Genomic DNA, 25240 nt, shown 5'->3' with positions numbered 1-25240 from the left:
GAAGCAAGAGTCCAGATTTCTTCTTTCTCCTCCAGCTCTCCATAATTTTACCTTTTCCACAAACTCCCCTGCATGTAGCTGCGGTACTTTTCTTCAAAGTTGCATAATCTTGCATGGGAGAGCCAGATTCTTCTTGGGGCTGTCCTTGAATTCCATGTTACCAACCGCTTGCAACATTAGGAAGGTGGGAATGGAGTGAGAAGTTTTATCACTGGTAGTGTACCAGTCAAACGTCATTATTTTAGGAACTGTAATTTTTCTGAGGTAAAGATTTCATGAAGCAGCATGGTTGCCGACTGGACAATATATTCCCTCAGAATACATTCCTACCTACTGCCCTCCTCCTACAGAAAATTAAGCAAATACACACAGACAAGTGATAACACAAAGAGGACAGACCCTGGGTAGGCACATTTCGGTGGTAGGTACATTTCTGTTCAACTCTTCTCTAGAATGCAAAAATCAAATTCTACCCACAGGCAGGTAAGGCAGCTGTTCCTATGCTGCTGGCCTGAAAAGCTCATGTTCAGCTCTTCATTGTGCTCTGCGTTAGCAATGCCACTGTATTAGATATGCCATTAGATCACCAATGCCAGAGCATTTCACTGCTTGGCTAAACTAATCACATACAGAGCATTTCGTGCTCTCATCATTGTTATTATGAGTGTAGTCCAACAGCTACATTGCTTAAGGCACTGTAAATACCCCATGCTATTTGTTCTCTCACAAGAGAACTTCCTGCTCATTCTTGCTTTGAATTTAGGTCATTTTGTATAAGGCTGAGGCTGATAACAACCAATCATGTGGAAGGGATAAATGGGAAAAAAAGGGAAGGTTATGAAATTAGTAGCTTGTGAAACAATAAATAATTGGAAAGGGACCATATGTTGACACAGCATGTAAGTTGTAGACAAAATTTAAATATTTCAGCATTATATTATTATTATTTTAAGTGAATGGCTTATTAAAGGCGTAGAAAGTAATTATTCCTTTTCAATTTCATGCTCTAGTAAGCATCATGCTAAAAATATACAGAGAAACTAACAACAAAAGAGAACTACAATAAAACTATTTCTTAATTATCCTTTCTATTTCAGACACAGGCAATGGCATTTCTGTTCTGCTGATCTAAAGGGCTTGGAGAGGAAATTCATGGGACTACAGCTTCAGATGAAAAATACCTTAGCCCCACCCAGGTGAAAAGTTCTTCTTGCATTACAGCAACTGTGGTATAATAGATCCATTAATTTTAAGCTGACAGGATTTTTTTATTATGATTATTTGAATATTATACCTTCAGAGTGAAAGTCTTATTTATATAATTATGAAAAACATAATTGATAGTACAATTATTCAGGGCTGAAGAAGTACATTGGCAATCTAACAATGGATGGAATTATTGCTGACAATTTACAAAAGCTTTTATCAAAGTTTATGGGCCATTAAGTCCAACAAGTGCGATTACCACTACGATATCACACTCTCAATAGTACAGCATTGGCCCAGAACAATCCATTTTCTAATCCTGTCTATTATAAATAGTCTGTTTACTCAGACCGTGTTATGTTTGCTATTCTGAAATGATCCAAGCCTTTGAAACAGTACTGAGTTTAGCTTACAGGCAGGACCCATTCAGCGTCACTTTAAAGCAGGAAAAAATAGCCTGAGTCCCTTTCAAGTGCCAATGATTAATTCAGATTTTCCCTTCATGGGATATGTAGTGAATAAAAAAAAAAGTACAGACAAGAGCTGAACATACAAGCACACATATTCATGATATAAGGAGGCAGCTGTGGGAAATAGGTAACACACTAAGAGGTAATATTCCTCTGCAGAACCCCCACAGAATTTAGCTTTTGATGTTAGCTAGGCATTGGCACTTTTGCTACTATGGCACTGTGCTACTATGAATTAATGTGGTTCATAGTAACTAATGACCAGACACAAAAGAAACAGAGAAGGTGTTAATTAGCTATTTTTAGTCTTAATTCACTGAATATGATGTGCTCATTGGTGCAAAACAGATTGCTGCTCCTCAAATCAAAAAGACCCTCATTTGGAAAAAGGTTCTGTTCTTTCTTTTCCATGCTTGACAAATCTTGTAAGTGTCAGGGAGAAATTATCCATGTATACTGATGAGAGCACCTTACAAATTGATTAACTAAAACTTCAGAAAAGATGCTGCTGTATAGTTAATCTGCCACAGGCAACTATGATAAATGATGTTGCCTATGGTATCTGCCTCATTAAGGTGGGAGACAGAAAATAAGAGCAGCCTTGAAACAATAAAAAAAAAATCATTAACATGAACCTTGCAGAGCTTAGTAGAAGGAAACAGACTGACAATACCTTTGCTCAATACTTAATTACATTTGAAGACCGGAAGGAAATGAGAGAGCATATCAGTGACAATCCTTCCAACCCAAGCAAAAGGAAAAATATCAAACTGATCTAGTAATTGGACATGTATATTAGCACAGCTGTTTTAAGAAATTATGAAGGATCCTGAAGAAGCTGAAGGTTGGATTTTCAACCTCCTACTACACGTATCCTCATTGCAAGCTGTCTAATTAGGAACTACCAATGGCAGAATATTTGCTTCTACAACCAAACTAAAACTGCTGCAGCTCAACTGCTATCCTCCATTCCAGGTAGGTAGAACAGAGACTGGAAGCCAAGCACATGGCATAAACTGCATACTCTCTCTTCTAGGTCTGTGGTGAAGGACTTGTCCTTGCTCCTACTCCCGAAGACCAAACTTCTGCCATGAGTTTCAGGGAAGCAGTAGGAGCACCAGTATCTACCTGGGAAAAAACAGCCATGACAAACACCAAGCTGATGCAGCCTTGCACCTCCCTCAGCCTGCTGCACAAAGACACAGCCTTTGTTCTAATGTTTTGCTTTCCACAGCTCTGCAAGTGAAACTTCAAATAAAAGCCTGTGTTCTGTCCTCAGTAAGTACAAGCAAATAAAGACCAGCTAGGGATGTTTCATTAGAAAGCCAAACACTAACTGTTCCACTTGTGTGGGTGATCAATGCGCTGTCAGCTGCTGCACCTCAATAGGGACCGTCTCACTTGGAGCTATCAGATACCAGACAAATATTGAACCTGAAGAGGGAAGTATGTTCTTTCTGGACCTAAGTCTTCTTCTGTTCACATTATCATAGGTCTCCAGCAGTAGATGAGGAGATGGGGCTGTTAATAGATTTTGTGAGAGCTTGTTTCAGGGGAGTGACCTTTCTGCTTTATGTTGGCTCTGAGAAGAAAGTTCTACTTCCACCACTTCTCAACAGCATGCTGCCTTTCAGCAAATGCCAAGGGCCCAGCACCATTCATATCACTCTACTTCAAAACTCATGTTCATCTGGAGACCCAGAAACTTAAATTATGGTCCAGCTGTGGTGATTTTTACCTAGCTAGTCAGCTGAGCTCCACACAACTGCTCTCTCACTTCCCTCCTCAAAGAGAAAAGGGGAGAAAATACGATGGAAAGAGCTCAAGGGCTGAGATAAGAACAGGGATACACTCAATTATTGTCACAGACAAACAGACTCAGCATACAGAGATTCATATAATTTATTGCTCCTTATAAACAGACTAGAGCAGTAAGAACTAAAAGCAAGTTACAAACACCTTTCCCCCCATCCACCCTCTTCTATATCCTCCCCCAAGGGGTGCAGGGGAATGGGGACTGGGGGCAGTGGTCAGTCCTTAACATTTCATCTCTGCCACTCCTACCATGGGGTCCCATCCATCCATCAGGAGCAAAACTGCCCCAGCACGGGTCCCCCACAGGTAGCATCTCTCCCCAGGCCCCCTACTCCTGCGTGGGCTCCTCTCCACGGGCTGCAGCTCCAGCCTGGGGCCTGCTCCTGTGGGGGCTCTCCATGGGCCACAGCCTCCTCCAGGCCACATCCACCTGCTCCACCAGGGGCTCCTCCATGGGCTGCAAGCGTGGAGATCTTCTCCACATGGCCAGCAGTGGGTCCATTGTGGGGGCCATTTGGAGCTGGCTCTGGTCTGACGCCAGACAACTGCTGGACTCTTCTCAGAGGCCACCCTTACATTCCCCCTGCTACTAAACCCTTGCCACTTATGCCCAATATATGCCCACTTATACCAGCTCTGACAAAGCAGCTTCAAGGGTTGGGATTATGCTGAGTAAAATTTCAGTTTCCCCCAAAATTGGTTTGTTTTGTACAAAGACTGCAGCAAATTTCAAATGACTGGGAAGAACCTGCCTAAGAATTCCCTGGTATGACTGAAAAACTGGAGGTGGCAGCTTGGCTAGAGGAATCCTTTTCCCTGTTAGTGTCTGCTTGGGGAAACGTAAGTGTTGAAGATGCAGTGCAATGCCACCTGTACAAACAAATGGATATCTCATTTATGTAAGCTGTGGTTAAGTGGCTTGTGTTGAAATGCCACCTAGCATTCCAAATGTAACCCAACTTAATCGTATCTATTGAAAGCCACATAATAAATAACAAGAAATACGCAGCATGCCATCCTAATTGCAGAGGTTGTCTCATTTACTAGTAGTCATTTATTTATTCAAATGACTTGAACTATGTGATTTCTATCTGAATCATGGAACTAGTTACTGATTTGTGCAAACAGCCTCTTGCTCTTTGCTAAAGGCATTGTTGAAATAACTGACCCAACTGCTAAAACAAGCTTCCTCCTTGAACCCTGCCTCCTTCCTTAGTCTTACCTCCCAAGTCAGCTTCAGAAAACCCAATTGTTCTACAAATGCATTTTGAACTTTAAGAATATCAATAACTAACTAACTCAAAACTGAATTAATTACATGCAATGGTATTTCCAAGATCAGGAAATTGCTAAGCAATAGAGAATCATAACATGCAGCCATAGTAAACAATACTTTTTCACAGCTGTATTTTTATTATCTTAGATTCAAATCAAATTCATCTTTCAGAAGTGCACATATGTCTCTCTGATCTTAGGGGAAGGAGGGGAGTTTGAATACAGGTCCCTAGTGAGAAGCTGCTTTTTTTTTTTTTTTTTTTTTCCAGTTAGGCATCAGAAATATGAACACTGCCATTAAAACCGAGCTGCAGCTATGTAAAAACAGTGATTTCAGAAACAATTCAGACTTCACAAGAAGGTATCTACCTGAAGCCCATTTTGACTTGCAGCTACCACCTCATGCTGCTATTTCAGTAGCTACTGGGACTTTCCCATGCCGTTGGAGCAAGGGGCCAGGCACAGGCAGAGAACAAGTGCACTTTGGCAACCAGAAGCCAAGCCAGATGCATGCCACCACAAGTCACCACATCCCAGGCCAGCCACTGTGTGTGCTATGGCCAGCATCCCTCCAGGGACAAGGAGCTGTTGGGGAAAGAGACTCAGAGTAGCTTACAGGAAGGAGAGGATGCTCTGCACCACACATCATTTCAAAGGTTGTGAATCAACCCCCAGGTAGGAAGCTGGTTACCTTAAACTACAGGCAGTGTTCATCATCAGGTAGGGCACAGGGCAAGAGGCCAAAATCCCAACAGGCAATTTTGCCAGTGGCCAGATGTGTTGCCTCAGGCAACCATTCAAAGTCTCCATGGCTCTGATCCTGCAGTTCCTAATAGGTAAAATAATACTTTCCCTACCTAGGAGAAGTGCTGTGTAAGCTTGTGGTACCCCAATGCCAAAAGTGTTCAACTTCCAGCACTCCCCTGATTATCTTCATATTTACACCTGCATTTGGTGATGGGAAATCAGGGATTATGCCACTGTTTTAATTACAAAATGTACACAAACCCAGTTCCCACAAACTGATATTTTTCTTCTTGTAAAATCCAGAGCTAAAGCACTACTATCCTGTCATCAAAACAGCTGTTTTGTATCTTCTTCTCCTTCCTTCATTCCACATTTCCCTGGAAAACATGTCGCCTAGCATCACCCTGCTCTGCCAGGGGAGCTGTCTACTCCAGCAGCCTGGACTGAGATATTCTGGCAAAACTGCTTTTGCTGGCACCATCTTAAATCTTATTTTTGAGGGATTTGGGATGGACAGGGCTGGCAAAGCTGCAGCTTCTCAGGTGACAGGGAGATGGAGGGCATGTCTGGGAGGTGAGGTGGGTAGCACCCGCCCTTTCCACAGCACCTTTGCAAAATAAAGGAACCACAGAGTGGTAACCACTACACGCAGAAGGCTTTTAACCCACACAGCATTACTGCTGGCCCTTGGGGCACTGCTAATGTTTGGCAGCTTTCGCTCCACCTGCCCAAAGGCCTGTCCTACTGCTGGGACACCAATAAACCCTGCTGTGCCAGCCTCCGGATGGAGGGTGACATGGTTCGGTACAGGCACCACACACAGGCATGCCAGCACAGGTAACCAAGCTTTTTATTATTACTTGATGAAAATGCAAAAGCTATCACAAATATTTCAGACTATATTTATCCCTCTTCTTAACCTTCACACAGTTTAGAGCAAGGCTTTTTTTTTTCTGTACACAAATGACAGTTTATTCCAACCCCCAAACCTCAGTTTTTCAAGGAGGAAGAATAGAATTGAAGTTGGTTCATTAATTTGAGCCAAAAATGCAGCAAACACACCTTGCTCCAAAAATTGAGTGGGAGGGAGTTTTAAGAAAATTAAGTGGTGCTCTGGTATTTTCAAAATAAACCTGCAAATTTTCATTTCAAATAGCATTTGATTTTCCTTTTTTAACCAACTTAAAAAGAAAAGAAATAGTCTCAGGTCTTCCAGATTATCCTAAAATATTTTTGGTGTGTTCAGTGTTCTTTTTTTTTTCTTCACTTCAATAGAACCACCCTAATATATTTGTTTCAGTTTGACTGGAAGTTATTCTTATTTTCCTCCCTCAACCACTGAAACAAACAAAAACCACCCATGATTTGATGCACTCTCATAGCGAGACATGCATGTGAACACGTAGATGTTTACTTTCATGTACACAGATGTGCCGGGCTGGAGAAGGCACACCGGCAGGAGGAGGAACCTTGCATCTGCCTTGCATGGATCTGTCAGCAGGCAAAACCTACTTTGCATTAAAACTTCAAAACGAAAGCTCACACACTATTACAGTCTACATAAATATCAATTGTTCTCTCAACATGGTAGTGAGTGTACAGCTTAGCCAAATGGTCAACTCATATCTCCTTGTATTTTCAGTGGTCATCAGAAGTTTGTGTTTGAACAGGAAAACTAATAAGGATTTTCTCATGCTTCTTCCCTGTGAGCAACCCTTAATAACGTTATTAAGCCCAGAGAGCACAAGACTTACACCTACATGTACATGTTCTCTGTAGGATGAACCACTAGGGCACTTCATAGCCCTTTCAATACATAACAACTTCACTTCAGCAGGAATAGACATAGACATTTGTTTTGATACAACTTCTCTGTAAGTGGAACATATATTTTTTTCCACATTTCCTTTAGGAATGACTTCTGCTGCCCATACTCATGCCAAATGCTCTGCAACTATTTCTGAAGAAAAAAAGTACATTATTACTCAATGCTATTAGGTCAGCATAATTCAGCTCTAAATAAAAAGCATTACAGTTCAGTTTGGTGTAGTTGGAAGCCAGGAAGTAACACATCAAGAACCAGAATAGGCAGGAACAATACTAGATCTCATCCTACACCTACTAATGACATATTCCTGGAAGCCAAGTTGCACAGGAGAAAGCCAAATTGTTACACACGTAGTGGGGGCACCAGGTATTGTACCAAGCTGAACATCATCAGTCCACATCCCCAGGAAACATCGAGTGGTGGATTCCCATCGCAGGTACCATTAACACCTGGCAAAGCAAAGTTGACCTGAATTCTTTCTACCCCCACCTTCACAGAGCTGATAAATCCATGCTGCCGGCTCCCTGTGCCTTCATGTGCTTCACCAGCTCTCTGGAGCTGGCAGGTACAAATGAGGAGCAGCAGCATGCAGATTTCTAATGAATCACCCTGACCCAGCTTCCATCCCATCCTTGTCACCTGAACCCAGGGGTGCCAGGCATCGATTGCATCAGCCTCATTGGAAGGGCACATCCCAGAGGCGAGAGCCTCTCTGCTAATCCCTCGTCATGCCCGAGCCTTTGACGTCACGCAGCCTGGGCGAAGCAGCAGCTCCTGCTCAGTCATCGCCTGTGTAGGACCCAGAGAAGCAAATTCTGCACTCGCTTTTCAAACTGCACTTACAGCCAGGCACGTTGCTCAAGCTGACCCTGGGGTGAGAGCGAGACAGGTAACTAGACTCATCCCAGCAATAATTACTGCTTGAGCATTCATCAGAGGCTACACACCTTCCACAGCTACTGCATGGCAAATCCAGGGGGCATAAAGCTGGAACTTGCCTTCCACTGAGGAGCAAATAGAAGTCCTGCTCCCTTCCCAATCACCTGCTGTTAAAACTAGCAAATCCTAGCTAGATTGAGTGCACTCTGTGCCAGCTGAGCCCCAACTGACACAACCACATTTCAATAGTAGGGACTCAAGGAGAGCAGCACAGCAGCATGGTATTTTGAGAAATAATAAAGAATTTCTAATTCAATTCACACATTTCCAAAATAACAATTGTAGCTAGCCAGTCACTTTTAGAGAATAAGACACCCCCCCCCCCCCGCGTTAGACCTAAATCAGATTTGTGAGCTGAGTCACCCCAGCAAGTGCTCCTCATCCTGGCCAGAGGATGCTTTTGTGGGTACAGCCAGTTCTGGCTCCCCAGAGCAAAGTCCTACAAGTCAAAGTACTTCTGACAGTACAACCACTCTTGCATTGCACAAGCACTTTGGCAATACAGACCAGAGTGTAACATGAGATTTGACACGAGCTCTCGTACCTGTAAATGCTAATGTGTAGACCATGACATGCTGACTACTGAATTTTGAATGCGAGTTTTTTCTTTGATGCAATGCTCACATCCACAGGGTGACTGTACCCTCTGATACACACATACTACCGAAACTTGGACTAATCCAGGAGTTTGGTTTTGCACTGAAACTATTGATATTGCTGCATTTGATGAAGGTACAGTCATCCTCCCTGAAATGAAGTAAACCTTTCAGTAGGCTGGTTTCTGAAGAGCTATCAAGCTAACACAGTTTGTGCTAGAGGAAGATAAGGACACCTTTTGAAGAAACTGGTTTGGCTAGTCAGCTATCTTGCTGCTAAAGCTCACATATCCCAGTGATTTCAGTGATAGATGGATACCCAAACGCAAAAGTCAGCCCCGAGGAGCATAATGGCATTGTGTGACACTCCCTGAAAGTCTCTCTCTATAAATTAACAAATGAATTACAATGGACTACTCTGATTGTAGTCTCCAGGGCATCGATCTTGATTTCTCATTTATCTGCAAATCTCTTCGCATACTCTTGATGCAAGAAATAATATGTTTGTATGTTCTACTATCATTTCTGTGGGTAGTTTGTTCACGTTACACAAATGCACACACTCTGTTGAGACGTCAGCAGATGTTTTGCAGCATTTTGCAGATAGCCACTGTATTTGTAAGTTGTCTGAATTAAGAGGATGACTGCTGTCACTTTATCTTCCTTTTCTTGCTTATCTGAAGTTGCCCTTAACAACAGGATTTGGGTTTTGCCCTTAATCATTCACACATCGAAGCACTGGAATAAGAGCAGGTCTATACTCAACTTCTCTTAATTGTATTATTTCACCAAATTGGACTGTTTTAGCACCTAAGTTTCCATACCTCTAACTGCATACACCTCTGCAGTTTCACAAATATAGTTTCCAAAAGAAAAAAGAAAACAACAACAAAAAGTTCAGTCATTTACGGAGGAGAGGAAAAAAGAAAAGAAAAAAAGCGCATAGTGCACAGACGGGACCTTAGGTAACAAACAAAAAATAACAGCTCCCCCTGCCTCTTTCTCCTGTTTCCATACAGAAAACTCCTCTTGCATCAGTGATAATACAAACAAATGCAGGTACAAGAGAGGAGGTCATCTGAAAAGGCAGAGCTGCCTGCACGTAACTGGAGCAAGCTCTTACAAGCGTTCCAGTTCTTGTGGGTCATGTATCTGTCACAAGTATGGAATAACATGCAGTACAGAAACTACAAAATCTAAAATGCAGCATCACATAGTATCAGTACACATGTAGCCCACTGCATAGAATATTACATGACTCTCTTTCATTTCACATGGAAATGAATACTTCAGCATCCTTAAGGAGGTTAATTTCCCTTTGTTTTCCAGAAAGCAATATACAAGATGGGTACACAAGGGCATCACAGAGAACTTCTGCAGCCACAGAGGTGCCCAGTGGGTTTGCATGTCCACTCCCAGCTCCCATCCCATGATGGCTGCAACTACAGATCAAAACTAATGATAGAAAACCAATAAAGCAATGAAAAGCAGTTTGCTTAACTGTAGTGCAGTCCCTGAGCATTGACAAACAAAACGGACATTGGTCTGATGCATCCTGCAGGAAGCAACATGCCTGCTGTCACAGGTATTTATCTTCGGTACCACCTAACAGGCCATCCAGCAAACATCAGTGGAAATCCAGATTAGTTCCACCATCATTAATCTGGGTCAACATTAGAGCAGGTAGATAGAGATAGAGGTAGATATTGATCCCTTTGAGTGTACTTCTGTTTCCAACAATGCTGTTTGGTTTTGGAATAATCACGATTTTTTGTTGTTGTTTATTTTTCATCTTCACATATACAGTCTTACAACTAAATAAGTTTTCTCTAATCCATATTCAAAGAAATCTTTCTAAAATGTTGGGAAAACATACAACTGTATTTAAATCTCCATTAAACCACTATGTTGATCAGATTTTATAGGTTGATTCAGACCTTCTTCTAGCAAGAACATTTGCCTGGGTACTTTTCTTTATTTATTTATTGAGGCATCAGCTCTTTTGGGGAATAGAACAAAGCAGGTTGAAGTTTTTAAAAGTGTAAATTCACATGCCATTTGAACCTCTAGAGGCAACAGAAGTTTTTTAATAAAACACAAGGGTTGCACATAATTATTACAGCACATTTGCTTTCAGAATTATTCTGAATTCAGATGCCCAGGAGTCCTATAATGTGACCAGACCTCAGCAGGTTTTGATGGTCTACTGCCTGTTGGACCCATTGCTTCAAACCAATATCTCATGATTCTCAAATGCTGCTTCATTTTGTACCCATGACTTACTTTCTTACTCATCCTCAGGTGTGGAAAAAAACAAATAAATACCAAATAACTGATTCAACTGTTCTGCCTTCTCCTCTGCCACCAAGTTTCCAGCTCTCCTCACAGAAACAGTTACTCACTAGCAGAACATATTGTGAATAATCTCCATTGGGTTTATCATGTAGCTGTTGATTATTTAATAATCCTCAAATAAACAGCACCCTCATAATTTCATGAGACATAGAATTAAACACTATAAACAAGGTAAGAACGTTTTTCTCCTCACACTTTACGTATTTCAGGGTATATGCACCTGAGATTGCACTTCAAAAGCTTTAACACAGCACAGGGGGTAGAGTCAACTTGCTTCCCATCATTTTCAAAGGGTGAAGAAAAAAAAAAAAAAAAAAAAGAAAAGAAAAACTGCCCATGTTACATCAACAACAGGTATGAACTTGATTTCTGGAGCAAGAGAGTCTCTTCGCTTTTTTAAGGTTGTGCAACTCGTTCTTTCGAACAGGGTGTTTCTCCCTTTCAGGATGGTTTTACTGTCCACAGTCACGAAAGACTAGCTAGGTCGTTCTAAGCCATGCATAGCTCTTCTAATCACTATTAATTCTCTTTTCCCACTTTTTCTTTAGAAAGAATGGAAAACAACAACAAAAACCAAATCTGCATTTTTTGCTTGCTGGCAGATTTCCAAGATAAATAGGACTGTGCTCTGCCTGGAACAGCAGTCAGGCCTGCTCTCGAAATTCACAAAAGAACACCACACACGGAGAAAAAGCGATGGATCTGACCAGCCAGAACCCTTTTCTCACCCTCAAAACCAGTTTCTCAAATATCAAACCCGGCCCCGGCCCCCAGCGCCCTGCCCCGGCCGCTCCGCGCAGTTCCCACGCACCCGCAGAGGGGTGACAGCCGAGTCGGGGCGGCTTCCCCACGGGGTGAAGGACGGGGATAAACCGCTCTTAGGTTTACCAACGGGAGAAACTGAACCCACGTGAAGTTTTCCCTCTTTCCGCAGTTCCCCTCCCCAGGTGCGTGCGGGGATATTTCCATGCGCACGTCCCCTTCCCAGGTGCGCGCATCCCCATTTCTGGGCGCGCATCCCCTTCCCAGCGTGCGTGCATATTTCTCGTTTTCAAGCGGGACAAGCGGAGGTGTGGGGGCAGAGCGACAAGCAGAGGGTGCCGGAGCGGGGTTTGCTCGGCTTTTCCCCGCCGCGCTCCACGGGGAGCGGTGCGGGACGGGGCCGGCGGCAGCCCCGGGGCTGAGCCGGGCAGGGAAAGCGCTGCGGGAGCCACCGGGCGACTAGGGGAAGAGAGAGGAGCTGAGCGGAGGGGGAGTGAGGAGGGGGAAGAGGAAAAAAAAACAAACAAAAAAAAAACAAACAAACAACAACAACAACAAAAAAAAAAAAAAAAAAAAAAAAAACCACCAAGAAAGGAGAGAAGCACAAGCGATGAGATGTGCCAAGGTTTATTCCCTTTTATTTCCTCCACCCCCACAAAAGAAAATAAACCTAGAATCAGGAAGTCGGAGCTGCGGGAGCGCTGCTAGAGGTTTGTTTTTCCCCCCCTTTTCCTTTTCTCCCCTTCTCTCTTTTTTTTTTTTTTTTTCTCCTAAGGAAAGAAGCCGGGACTTTCCCTTCGCCGCTCCCCGCGGGAGGCCGCGGCGCGCCGCCGCCCGCAGCCCGGCTCCCACGGGGTGCCTCCGGCGGGACCCCCTTTTCCCCCTCTTTTTTCCCTAATTTTTTTCCCCCCTTTACCTTTTTTCCTCCTCCACGGCGAAGCAGAGGGCGACGCACTCCAGAAGCAGCAGCAGCACCAGGACGAGCGGCCCCGGGGGGGCTGCGGCCCGCCCATCCTGCGGGACGCCCCCTCTTGCAGTAGGGTCGGGGGGGCTCGGAGCTTTGCTCGGAGATGCTCTCCTGCACACCAAAGCGCTCAGCCCCTCTGGGCGGCGATGCTCCGCACGGCTGGGCTCTGCATGCTGCTGGGCGGCCGTCGAGGGCTGCGCGCACACGTGCGTGCCCCGCAGCGGGGGGGGTGGGTGCTGCTTTCTTCCTCCTCCCTCTCTTCCTCCTCCTCCCTCTCCTCCTCCTGCTGCCGGGGGCTGCGGGGGCTTGCGGGGAAGCTGGGGCCGGCTGCGGGACAGGGAGCGCCCGGCTTCGCTCTCAGCCCGGTCAAGGAGCGCAGGGGCTCCCTCTGGGGACGCCGAGGAGGAGGAGGATGGGGCGGGAGCAAGGAGGAAGGGGAGGAGGAACCCCGCCCAGGTGGGGAAAAGGCGGCCTCCCCACCTGGCCCGGGATGGAGGGGGAGAGAATATTTGGGGGGGGGCAGGTCCCCTGTCCTCCTCCCCTCTCGGGCCATGGGGTGGGTGTGTAGAGGCTGTATCCAGCTGTCTGGAGGCTTCAGCCCGTGCGTTTGTACCGCTGCTTGCCAAAAGCTGTGTGGCCCTTGCACAGCCTCCGGTCCTCACCGTGTTCCCCCCGGGGGGAGCAGCGCGGAGTTTCGGCAGCAGCACCCCCTCCTGCTCCGGCCCGGCCCCAAAAGGAGCCGGGATGCAGAGCGGTGCCCTCTTTTCTGTTCCCCCGAAACCAGAGCAAACTCGGCTCCGTGCAAACAGCCCTGTTCTCGGGGTGCTCAGCTGCCCCCCAGGGCAAGGCCAGGTGTGTGCGTGCAAAAAAAAACAAAACAAAAAAAAAAACACCCTGCATTGCTCCTATCTATGCCTCTTTTAGTACCAGGATAGCAGGGGCTCTATATGTGCATGCTGCTCCTATTTTCTTGCACTGGCGGTGAGAAGTCGCTCCGTGTAGTAAGTTGCTTAATGAACGCACAATAATACAAGTGTTCTTGAGATGCTCCAGGGAAATCCACAGGCATTAAGCAAAGGAGCACATGCACAGCGATCCTCCCCCCGCAGCATCTTCACACCGAGAGGCAAAACCAAGCTGTTCAGTATTCAGTGGGATATGCTTGTGGTACCAATATCTTTTTTTTTTTTTTTTTTTTTTTTCTCCCAAACAGGCTGCTCCTCCGTAAAGTGGAATAGGACGTGAAGTGCCACTTGTCTGGGCTGGGATCTCACTGTAAATGGTCTGCCACCTCCTGATTCAACATTCAAACTTGCCACATGCTGCTGGTAATTTCTTTCCTCTTGTGAGGAAAGAAATTCTGTTGCACAGTCAATAGGATATGAACTGTTATGATTAATTGGGAACTCCAGAACTGAAGTCCATAATGACATACGGTTTGGGAGATTACGTGCTAAATGCCTATGTCTATCACAGTATGCTGGAACACAATGGATTGCAAAACTGCCACTGAGTGTATCCTGACTTGCCTCTGTGATGCATGTCTTCTGAGAGATGTATTACTTTTCTCTTTCCCGTCAACTTCCTCTGGACAGTCTTTTTTTGCTGATTGTTTAACAACTTACTGTGCTAATTAGGCTAAGAAAAACGTCACCCCATTTACTTATACTAGCACAAAAGAGATGCACGAACACATGCCTTTAACCACGTATTATGTCTAATCATTTATTAAGTTGAACTGGGTTACAAGATAGCTTTTGAGTGATTTAGCTGGCATCCTGTTTTGGTTATATTTTGTAAGTAATGCAAAAGAATACTTTGAGGTAAATTCAGACATTAGTAACATCCATACAACTCTACTTATAGGATTGGTTCTGTGGCTGTAGCAGAGGTCAGAAACTGATTTTACAATGCGACATTCATTTCATTCAATTCACTTCAAAGACCCTCATACTGCAACCTCATCAACTTTATGTATATATGATTCATTTTCATTTATTTAGACAAACTGAAGGATTTTTAAAAATGAGACATCCAGGAAAAAAATAAATCAAATTCTACAGACAGAATATTTGCAAAGTAACCTTGACTCACAATAAAGATCTCAGCTTGCATTATATGAAAGGAAGTGCAATTAAGACATTGAAGAAAAGAACCTCAAATCAATTTTATAGATAAATATCAAACAAAAACTTATGCCTCTAGATACACATGTTGATCATCAAGATACCAACATGGAAAAGAATGGAGCTTTTAAAATCTAATTCAGTGTGACAGTTGAAAAACAAACTAAACATGGGAAAAAGGAAACATCTTTTGCGTGTGAATTCAAAGGATAAGCTTGACAAAGTCCTGTCCTAACATGCTGCAAAACAAATACTTGTATTACAGAATTTTTCATGCAATTGTTATTCTATCTGCTGTACTGAGCAGGAACATTTCATACTTAATTCACCACCCATCACGTCCTGTCCTTAAATGAATCCCCATAAAACCAAGCATTTGATCCTAACTTACCTCTTCCTTCATTCCTGACAAGGTGAGCAAGGGAAGACGAGGCAAATTCCCATTTAAATTTTCTTTCCCACACTGCAAATATTCACTACAGGAAAGTCTCACCTGATGCTGGTAGTGCAGCACTGCTAAAGCAAACTACCATGAATTCTGTCTTCCCACCTTTTTGAGCATAAATGTATTGTTTTCATGACGTTTGTGCTCTACTTGCCAAGGTTGCAAGATACTTAGAGACTCTAAGACTGAGGCTTTAGACATTTATGATGACAAGCAGGTCTTTCAGGCTTTTTTTTACACAACAGAACAGTTTCTGAAAGTTTGAATTCAAATATGGCATTTTCCCTAAATAGATGGTCACATACCCAGCAACTGGATTTGGTATAACTCCTTTAAAGATAATATAACTGAGTGAATTTCATCATGGACATACAATATTCCTTCACATTGCAAAACATTTATTACCAACTGCATATGTACATAGATGAAAGGCCATAGGACGCAGGTCAGGATTTTGACCACTAGCTTTTAAATTAATAGTTCATAGTGAGAATATCACACTAAATATAACATCTTGCTTCAGCTATCTTTTGTTGTACTTATTTTATAGTACATACTTATCTTGTGTCTTCTGTATGTTTAGTATAAACACATGTAAGCTGGTTTCCATTATCCAATGAGAACCGGGTCAGCATTTGTCTCTCTCCAAAAAATTCATTAGCGAGAGTTCCTCAATGGCAACACAGAAGGAGAAGGGCTCTTTGTCAGGGGGTGTAATGATAGGACAAGGCTAATGGCTTTAAAAGAGAAAAGAGAAAATAAGAAGGGAAGGCAAGGCAAGGCAAGGCAAGGCAAGGCAAGGCAAGGCAAGGCAAGGGGATTGATATTAGATGTTAGGAAGAAGTTCTTTCCTATGACTGTGCTGTGGCACTGGAACATGTTGCCCAGAGAAGTTATGTATGCTCCATTCCTGAAAATGTTTGGATGGGGCTTTGATCAACCTGGCCTAGTTAGTGGCATCCCTGTTCATAGCAGAGTGGTTGGAAATAGATAATCTTTAAGATCCCTTCCAATTCCAACCATTTTCTATGTTGCAGAAGTGATTTTAAAGACCAGGCTTTTTAATGGAAGAGAAAAAATGAAGAAGAGCTGAATTAGCAGGGTTTTACAGTCTGGCTCGCTTAGATCTCAGTGCGTGGAGTTTGAGATTGTGGACATTGTAGTTTGCATGATAGTTTGTATTCTATGACTACCTGCTGAGGTTTTAAAGCAAGAACTGAGGTAATAATTCTTTGAGCTTAATGGCACTTTACATGTTCAAAACATTGCACAAACATTAACTAATTTATCTTTGCAAATCTCCTGTAAAGCAGGTTAGTAGCTATCATTTCCATTTTATGGATGCAAAGTAATTTGCCTTGGGCAAAGTGTTAGTGGCAGAACTGGGGTTATCATTCAAGAGCTGTTTATTCTAAACATTGTATTTAAAACTTGTCAGATTATGCTCCTTCTAGAGAGCTTCCCTGATTAAAATGTATATGTCTTTACACACTCAAGTTCTCTCTGTCTTCTCTTAACACTGTTTGCTTGTTTGTACAGCAGCACACAGAAAGGACAAGACCAACACACACGGGTGCTGGAATTGAATCTTAATTATGCTAAATTGCATAGTCAGTATTTTGACACGTGACTGTGTGGTGTTATCTCAGGTGAGTCCCCACAGTTTAGTATTTTAATTTCTTTATGTCCGGGTTTTATCTCTTACCTCAGTCCACAAGTTCAATGATGCCTTTTCTAGGAAAATTATTCCTAACTCAGGAAAATACTTTTAAATATTTTAAACTTGGATAAGGTTTGCAGCACCAGCTTATTCACTAATAAAAATAGCCCCCCCCCCCCCCCCAAAAAAAAAAAAAAAAAGTAGATATAAAAACAAAAACTGATACATTTGTGGCAGTACTGGGATTTAGTACCAAAATATGCCATGCCACTCATTGCTGAAGAGAAACTGCTGGCTATCTGTTTTCTGAATTCTGGGTTCTCTTTGAAAAGCCCCCTGATTTTTGTTTTCTATAAAACAGAAAAGACAAAACAAAAAAACAAAAAACAAAAAACAGTGCTTTGTGCATTTTGTTTAATATCTAAAATAACTACACTAAATAAAAAAGTATATAGCAAATTCTTTCAGTATTTAAATTAAGCATTATAATTGATAATATTAACTGAACAATGTTATCAGGGTATCATGAGAATAATTATACAATAATGATGAAATATTAATTATACAATATTGATGAAATGTACTATATATCAATATAGTTTTAATACCCGTAAAGATATTACTTCTCCAGTCTCCCTGTTCCTCTTCTGAACTGTTGGAGTATATGGCATATCTATAGGCATCTACTTGATAATTTCAAGGGGCAGGATACATTTCCTGCTTGAAAGCATCCATTGCTTTGGTATTTGTAACATCATATTTGCACTGTTGTGTTTTTTCACCTGATTTAATGGTGGGACAAATCCCGATGCTCAACATTTCTTTGATCTTGCTGAAGTTACCAACTGGGTTTTACAGTTTGTACAGGAAAGAACATAAGGATGATATTGTGATCAGATGAGATATGTTATACCCACAGCCTTTGTTACTAAATTTTGCAGCAGCTTCCTGCGGAGAAACAAGCTTCTATGTTATTTCTGTATTTTAACGCTGATATTACTGTGCAAACATGCACTCTCTTTCTCAGCCAGAAGTCATACCTCTCTGTATGGCTGCAGAAAATACAATTTGAACATGCTGTTGATCAACCTAGTGTCAGTAGAAGTAATGCTAGTGTCACCAGTTCATAAATGTTCAAGGTGGGTGACTAGTAATAGTAGGTGGCTGGTTCTTAACATTAATGTTTCTAATTGAATTGCTCTCGCTGTCCATTCTGCACAAGTGAAGAAGGGACTTTACAGCTTTGCTCTCCTAATTCCTGACTGGTTGCATGGATTGTCATAGCCCAGGTATGTCCATAGTGAAAAAGAGAGGCAACAGTACAAGGCGATGACACAAGCTTATGCCCTGAACTTTGCCTCATGGAGAGTAAAAGTGCTGCAAAGCCGAGCTCAGGTGTGATGTCTGGTTGGGGCTGGATGTGCTTAACCTTAACCTTCATTGTCCCTTCCTTTCCCAGTGAGGTCCTTTGATCTGTTCCTTCCCAGCTCCTACCCAAAGTTCAATACCATGAGCAAATATAGCAAGTGGCTGCTCAAAACACTGTCTCCCCAGGTCTTTATAATGCTGGGAAAAACATGGCAAAGACAGAGGAGAGGAAAGCTGATAGCCCTGAGTCAATGTGCGAGGAATGTGCCTTGCATCAAGGGTGCGGCTAATGGGGGTTTCTTCAGATTCAGCCATCTCCTGCTGTCTGCATCCAAAGCGGACACAGATAGGAGTGATAAGAGGTTGCAACACCACAATTCTCCTAAACAACTGCATCTACCAGTCCTTATTTGGGTTAACTAATAGAGAAGAAGTCAGCCTTCCCATTTACCCACACGGTGACTCATTATTTTGCATTGTAGAGGTATCTCTGCTTTAACACACTTTTCTACATTATTTTCTATAGGTTGCTCAAATTAAAACAAAGACACACAGAAGCTGACTATACTAGTAAATCCAGCATTTTCAGGATCATCTCCAATGTGTAAATGAATTGCCATAGAGTAGCTTATATCCACTGTAATGCTAAACTCTCTCAGCCTTCAGACCAGTGGGATGGCACCCAAACTACCGATCAGGAGCAATCCTTGGCCTCTGCAAACTCTCAAACCATGTTTAGGAGAACACTAGCCAGCCTACCCCTGGACTGTTAATATAAGTGAGTAGCACAGGTGATCTCATCCAGGGAACACTCACTGCATAATTTAACAATATGACACAGCCATCCCTATTTCCCAATTTTTCAAAGTCGGCAACTCTGTTTCTCATTCATCTCAGCATCCACATATTCAATACAGAGTATCTCAGTAGGCAAATTTTCCTTTCTAGCCAAAAAAAGCAAAGATGATCATCAGTTCTATTCTCCCAGCTCTTTACTATAATAAGCACCCTAACAATCATAGACACTTCATTGCTTGTTGTTTAGCTGTGACTCCAGAGAAATGCCATTTAAATCATTACCTTGTGTTTTCCACATGAAATCTTGGTTCAATAGCAAAGCTGTCACTGAAAAGAATGGGAAAAGGATTTTTTCTCTCATGTATTTTAAGGTTGTGTCCCCAAAGCATTTTAATGATAAAGTAGATGGTGATTTCTATTTTAAGCAAAATAAGTCATAATGTTTAAAAAAATCCATCACATTTTATTTAGAACTGTATAGCTAAATAATAAAGACATATGTAGCAAACACTGAAGAATTCAGTATGATTAATCTAAACTATATCACAGAGAGATTGCAACTGTGCTGAAACAAATCCCCTAAGAACATGCCAGGCAACCAGTTTCCTTTTGTCTTTATGTTAGCTGTAACTTCCAAAGTTTTTCTCAAGCAGCTGCTTTCTGCAGCATGTTGGAGAGATTCAGCAAATAGAACTGAGTGGAAGAACAGGTTGTGGAGACCAGAGAGGCTGCAAAAAGCCCGGCTTCCCAGCAATGATATCTTTATTTTCTAATGAGGAGGAGTCAATGTAAATGCCCCTAAGGAATGTCTTACTGCAACTCGGTCAATGTAGCAACGCACAATATTGAAAGCTAAGATTTGAGCAGGTAATGTGGCCTTGGAAGATTGGATCTGTAAAGTAAAATATCTGGTACAGAGGCTCTGACATCGTCCCTGTTCCTGCACATTTTAGCTCAGATTGCCTCCAGCATCATACTATGGAGTGAACGTGTATTAGTGGTTGGGGTGTGCTATGCCTGCACCTGAAGTGCACCTTTCTGTTTAGTTTGATCTGGAAGAAACCCAGCTTGTGCACCCCAAAGCAGCACCATGAAGGGAATCAAAGCGTAAGTGGAAATTACATTCAAAAGCACGTGTCTGATCGACACCAAAATGCTTCTACAAATGGGTTTTGTTTGCACTCTTCCTTTTTGCTTCCCCTTGTTTTATCTTTGCCATTGTCCCTGTTGACCACAATTTTATAAATTAAATTTGTTTTCCTGTATAAATTTTAATCTGTAGAAGGCAAGATGGGACCAGGATCCAAACACCAATCGTTGAGGTTTCCAGCCTGGGCTGATCGCAAACCCAGAATATAAACCAACCCAGACCTTCACAGGTTACCTAGAAAACCGCTCAGTATGAAAATGGTGGTGGGATGAGAATGCTAAGAGCTTCCCCTTTACCCAGAGAATTTGAGAGATAAGCTAGACAAAGTAACCATAGGTAATACAAAACATACAGAAGACCTGTAATGAAAACAAAGGACTGGATGCATCCACCTTTGAGAACAACATGAGAGCTCTGCAGAGCTGGTCTGGCACCATACAGCAGTGGGCAGGGCAGGATCCAGGGCTAGCCACTGCATCCTCAGGAATTGTGTGGCACTACAGGATGGAGGGAAAGTTACTTAATCCTCAGACCAGATAACCAAAGGCTGACATCACTTTTTAGCTGCTGTCAAAACATGGATACAAAGAAAGGTTGAAAGGGGTCACCTGAATGCTCCGTGCTTTTTGTTCCTCCCTATTTATAATGTGGTCCCCAGCACACCTCAGGATATCTGTTTGATCTCAGCTCCCTGGTATTTATTTCTTGAGCTCCAAGCAGCTTTGACAGTAGTAACTCCCTTTCTGTTCAGACAGATGAGCAATTCTCTGAGCATTTCAGTAAACCTTACAGAGGTAATTAAGATATAGCTGTCTCCACAGCTTCCTCTCCTCCAGACCCAGGTTCAGATGTTAAAATACCCACGTGACTTGCCACTGAGAGAAAGCTAACCTCTAATCAATTCCATGTGCACACTCCCAGCTTCCATCAGACCCCCCAGCTACCAACGTGCGATATCCTGCACCACTGGTACGAACACAATATCCAGATATAATGGAAAGCACACCAGAAAGCAGCCCAGGGATATAGGAAAATAAAGCAAACTGTCTGCTGACATATTTTGTTCTGAGATGGGTCAAACTGGGTAGGCTACATCAGATTCTCTGTCACCACGTCTTTGTAAGCAGCTCCATAACTACAAGCTCCTCGTAATTTCATTTTATGTACTACTTCCTTTCCCAGCCACTTCTGCAGATCTGGGGACCCAATTCAACTGAAAAAATCAGACCCATCACAAAAACATTAACTTCTCCAGACCTACTTCCTTCCTGAACTCACTGCTTATTTGACTGTAAAAGAACTGATGCTGCAGTTTTCAAAGAGGCAAACGAGGACCACAACTTCTATTCCCGGTCTGTGGGAGTGGGAAAGTGACTTGGGCATAAATACATGCAATTTGATACTTTAAATACATCCTAAAACAGCTCCTTTTCCTTTAAAACTAATTTCCTCTGAAGACACTGAAATTTATCACTGATGACTCAAGCTTTCTCAAGGTTTTATCAATTTAAACTTCAATAATCTTCTTCCTTCATGCATTCACGCTACATTGCCTAGGCCTCACTCAGCCAGTGAGCGCTTGCTTGTGCAAACTGATACTTTGGCTTTTCTGGTTTATTTGGGTGATCAAATGCCTCTTTATTACTCACATTGCCTAATTTATTAATTTGAGGATCTTGCAGGAATTGCAGACAAGCCTGCAAACGGATGAGTGGTTTAAAATCTTGCAGTGTTTTCTACATGGCCACAGCAGAAGGAAAGCAAGCGCCTGGGCCTCTGAGCAATGGAACTATTGCTGGCTGGTGTCTTACAAAAGACTGTGCTTTCTTGCTTTGCTCTTTGTCATCTGCAATACCCTCTTGTACCCTGCAATGCCAGCAGGATTGGAGCAAACCTGTGCAGAGACAGATGCAAGTTAATTGGCCATGCGGGCTGATGGCAACAGAGCAGAGAGCTGCTGTGGGCTGCATCCTCTTGTCTCTACCTACTGCCAAGTTTCACACGGTTTGCAATGTCCTTACTCTTCCATGGAATTTGGTTAGAATTAGTTAACAGGGATAGGGACTGATAGACTGAGTGGCTGCATGAATCTTCCTTCCAGGCTGAAAAACAGGAAGCTGGCAAGAAGCTGCCATGGCCTGACTTGAAACAGTTGAAATGTGACCTTGATGTCCTTGCTAGCACCTCAGTAATAATGACATGTTTAGAGAGTGCAACTCCATGACCTTATTTGAATTGGAGTACGTTGTAGTATGTCTGAAAACTCTAGAGTATGTAGTATGTCTGACATCTCTGAAATCTCTTTTTTTTTTTTTTTTTTTTTTTTTTTCCTTTTAAAAAGCTCAAAGAGACTGTATCAGGACATCAGTGTGGTCCAAGGTTAAGAAAGTTGTTATGGCTAATGGGAGAGGCATATGCGCTGCATGATCCTGATGTTTGTCATTCACAGATCTGCTCCTGACCTCTGTTTTTATCTCTGAATCTCACCCCTGAGCTAACATAAAGTACAACAGAAGCCAGACCTACTTGAGCAAGCCCACACAGAAGTCAGAGGGCTTCCCTGCAGAGTCGGCTAGCTCACACAGACTCCCCTTGGGAAAAGAAACCAAGGAGGTCGCATTTATTTTCCAGTTTCTCAAGAATCAGAAGACTGACCTTACTTGAACGCCAAGCTTTACTTAGCAGAGAGAAAGCAGCAAAAGGAAAATAAGAATTGCAATGGAAACACTCAGGAACACAAGTGGGAGCTTGTCACTGCCGTTCTGGGAGACCTGTGTGCCTTACCAGTGCAAAAAGTGGGGGAAAAAAAAAAAAAAAAATTCCCGAATAAGGAAAATCTTCCTCTGCAGACCAAAAACTTGGAGGCTGAACTAGGAGCCAGGGCCTTTTAAGCTGTAAGACTGCCTCAGCCCAACCTCCCCCCTGCAAAATAGGGATAACAGGTAGCACAAATAGTGTCATTGTTAGAAATAAACACTTAATGTCTACATGGTGCTTTGCAGCCAGGTCAAGTTTTAGGAATGTTAAATATGCTTAAAATTGTGACCTTTCACTATAATTTTGGTTTGGTATACCCAAGAGGGTGTTTACTGTTTGAAAGACCCTCTGCACTCTCATTTCTTGAGTGGCGTTTTATCCCTGAAATCGAAAGATGGCGAAGTCGATGCAATATGGCATTGGTATTGCTGTTCTGTACTCTCTTAATTACTGGTGTGGTGATGAGTGCTGTATAAATCAAGCTGGTCGGGTAAAGGGTTCTTACCACAGGCTGGTTAACCACTACATTAATACGAACATCTGACACTTCATTTTCTAGGAGGGGTTAGAAGCATGGTGAAAGCTTGGGGGAGGCCAGTGGTTTGTATGTTTGGGGGAGCAGGGACAGAGGTTTTAAGCTCCAGCTGCAGTCAGTACAGATGTGGAGCCTGCTTATGGCTACTCAGAGAGAGCCCAGTGTGAAAGAGGGCAATGAGCTCAGAGAGGTTTAACTGCATAATGGTTGTACATGAGCCTACCGGCAACTCCTAAAGACAAATAATTTCCCTCCACTGGTAATCAGAGTGGAATGATGTGTTTGAGCCTCTTCCCTTCTTTAAAAAAAAATCCAGTCAGATCATTTTTAATGGCAGCATTTCCTAGGAAAGGTATTTGTTTATTTTAGTGCTCGTAAAATTTGTCAGAACGATGGTCTGGGAAATTGAAAGCCTTGTCTTATTCACAGAACAAGTATAACAAGTCCTGCAAGCTCTCTTCCAATGTTTCACCAATATGCCTCAACTCAAAGCCAGCAGATTAGACTTCATATGCAACACAGCACAGATTTTTTTTTTTTTTATTTTATTTTTTAAGAAGATAGTGAGGATCCTAGCACTGATTCTGGTAGGAACCAAAAACTTCAGTATCTTTATAAATCTGGGTCTGATGCTAATAACTACCTCCCACCCAAATAGCAACAGGGTTGCTACAAGTTTTGCTGGGAACAGGGCCAGGATGTTGGGAAACTCACTTGCCCAAGAAGAGCAGAGGTCACGGGTCACCTCCTGCAGGCCCCGTAGCCCACAGTCAGGAGCAACATTATTTTATCAAAGCTGTGATTTTGCACTCAGTGACCAGCTTAGTTCTGGAACTCATCAACACAGCATGTCATGACAGACGTGAGCAAAAAATATGAATTCATCAGAGCTTTCAATTTCTTTGAGGACTGTTAAATACAAGGACACAAGTTCAATCAGTCTCTCCAAAAAGGTCTAACATTGCAGCAGCCTTTGGGAGATGGGGGTGATGGGAGAATTGTCATGGAAACATCATTTTTTTGTTTGACATGGTACAGCTGATTTCCCATTGTACTGAAATGAAGCTAGAAAGCAAAAGTGGAAGTCCTTAGGCACTCTTTCCCACCTTCTCAGGTGTTTGCATATAGAGTACAGCTCTTCTCTTTCCTCTGGTGAGGGAATGGCCTTCATCCACCACCACCAGAGCTTGTTTTGAATAGAAGGGAGTGAATTTCCTGGTGCCCCCTCAGGTGCTGCTCTCTCACTGAGCTCATGGAGTGGGCCACACGCTCATCAATCTGCAGAAAATAATTGAGGAGTGACAGGCATCTAAGGGCTGATAGATTTCTGAGATATCCATGAGAGGTGGGCGATATTTGTGTTGTGTTCCCCCAGTTCAGCTCTGATACCAGGCTGCCACCCACATGCTTCTTGTAGCTGGCTGTGTAAATCACTCCTGTG

General features: G+C 42.8%; 1 protein-coding gene across 1 annotated transcript in view; it reads right to left on the bottom strand.

Moving 5' to 3' along the window:
• Nucleotides 1–13016, bottom strand: part of EGFR (epidermal growth factor receptor) — a 155190-nt gene extending 142174 nt beyond the window's left edge. Inside the window, 1 exon segment of the mRNA XM_032181591.1 lies at nucleotides 12910–13016. Within this exon segment, the coding sequence (XP_032037482.1) occupies nucleotides 12910–13006 (97 nt within the window). The 5' untranslated portion in view covers nucleotides 13007–13016.
• Nucleotides 13017–25240: the final 12224 nt, after the last annotated feature.

This window comes from Aythya fuligula, chromosome 2 (genome assembly GCF_009819795.1).
Source record: "Aythya fuligula isolate bAytFul2 chromosome 2, bAytFul2.pri, whole genome shotgun sequence".
Taxonomy (NCBI): Eukaryota; Metazoa; Chordata; class Aves; order Anseriformes; family Anatidae; genus Aythya; species Aythya fuligula.
This window is presented reverse-complemented; position numbering and strand designations above follow the sequence as displayed.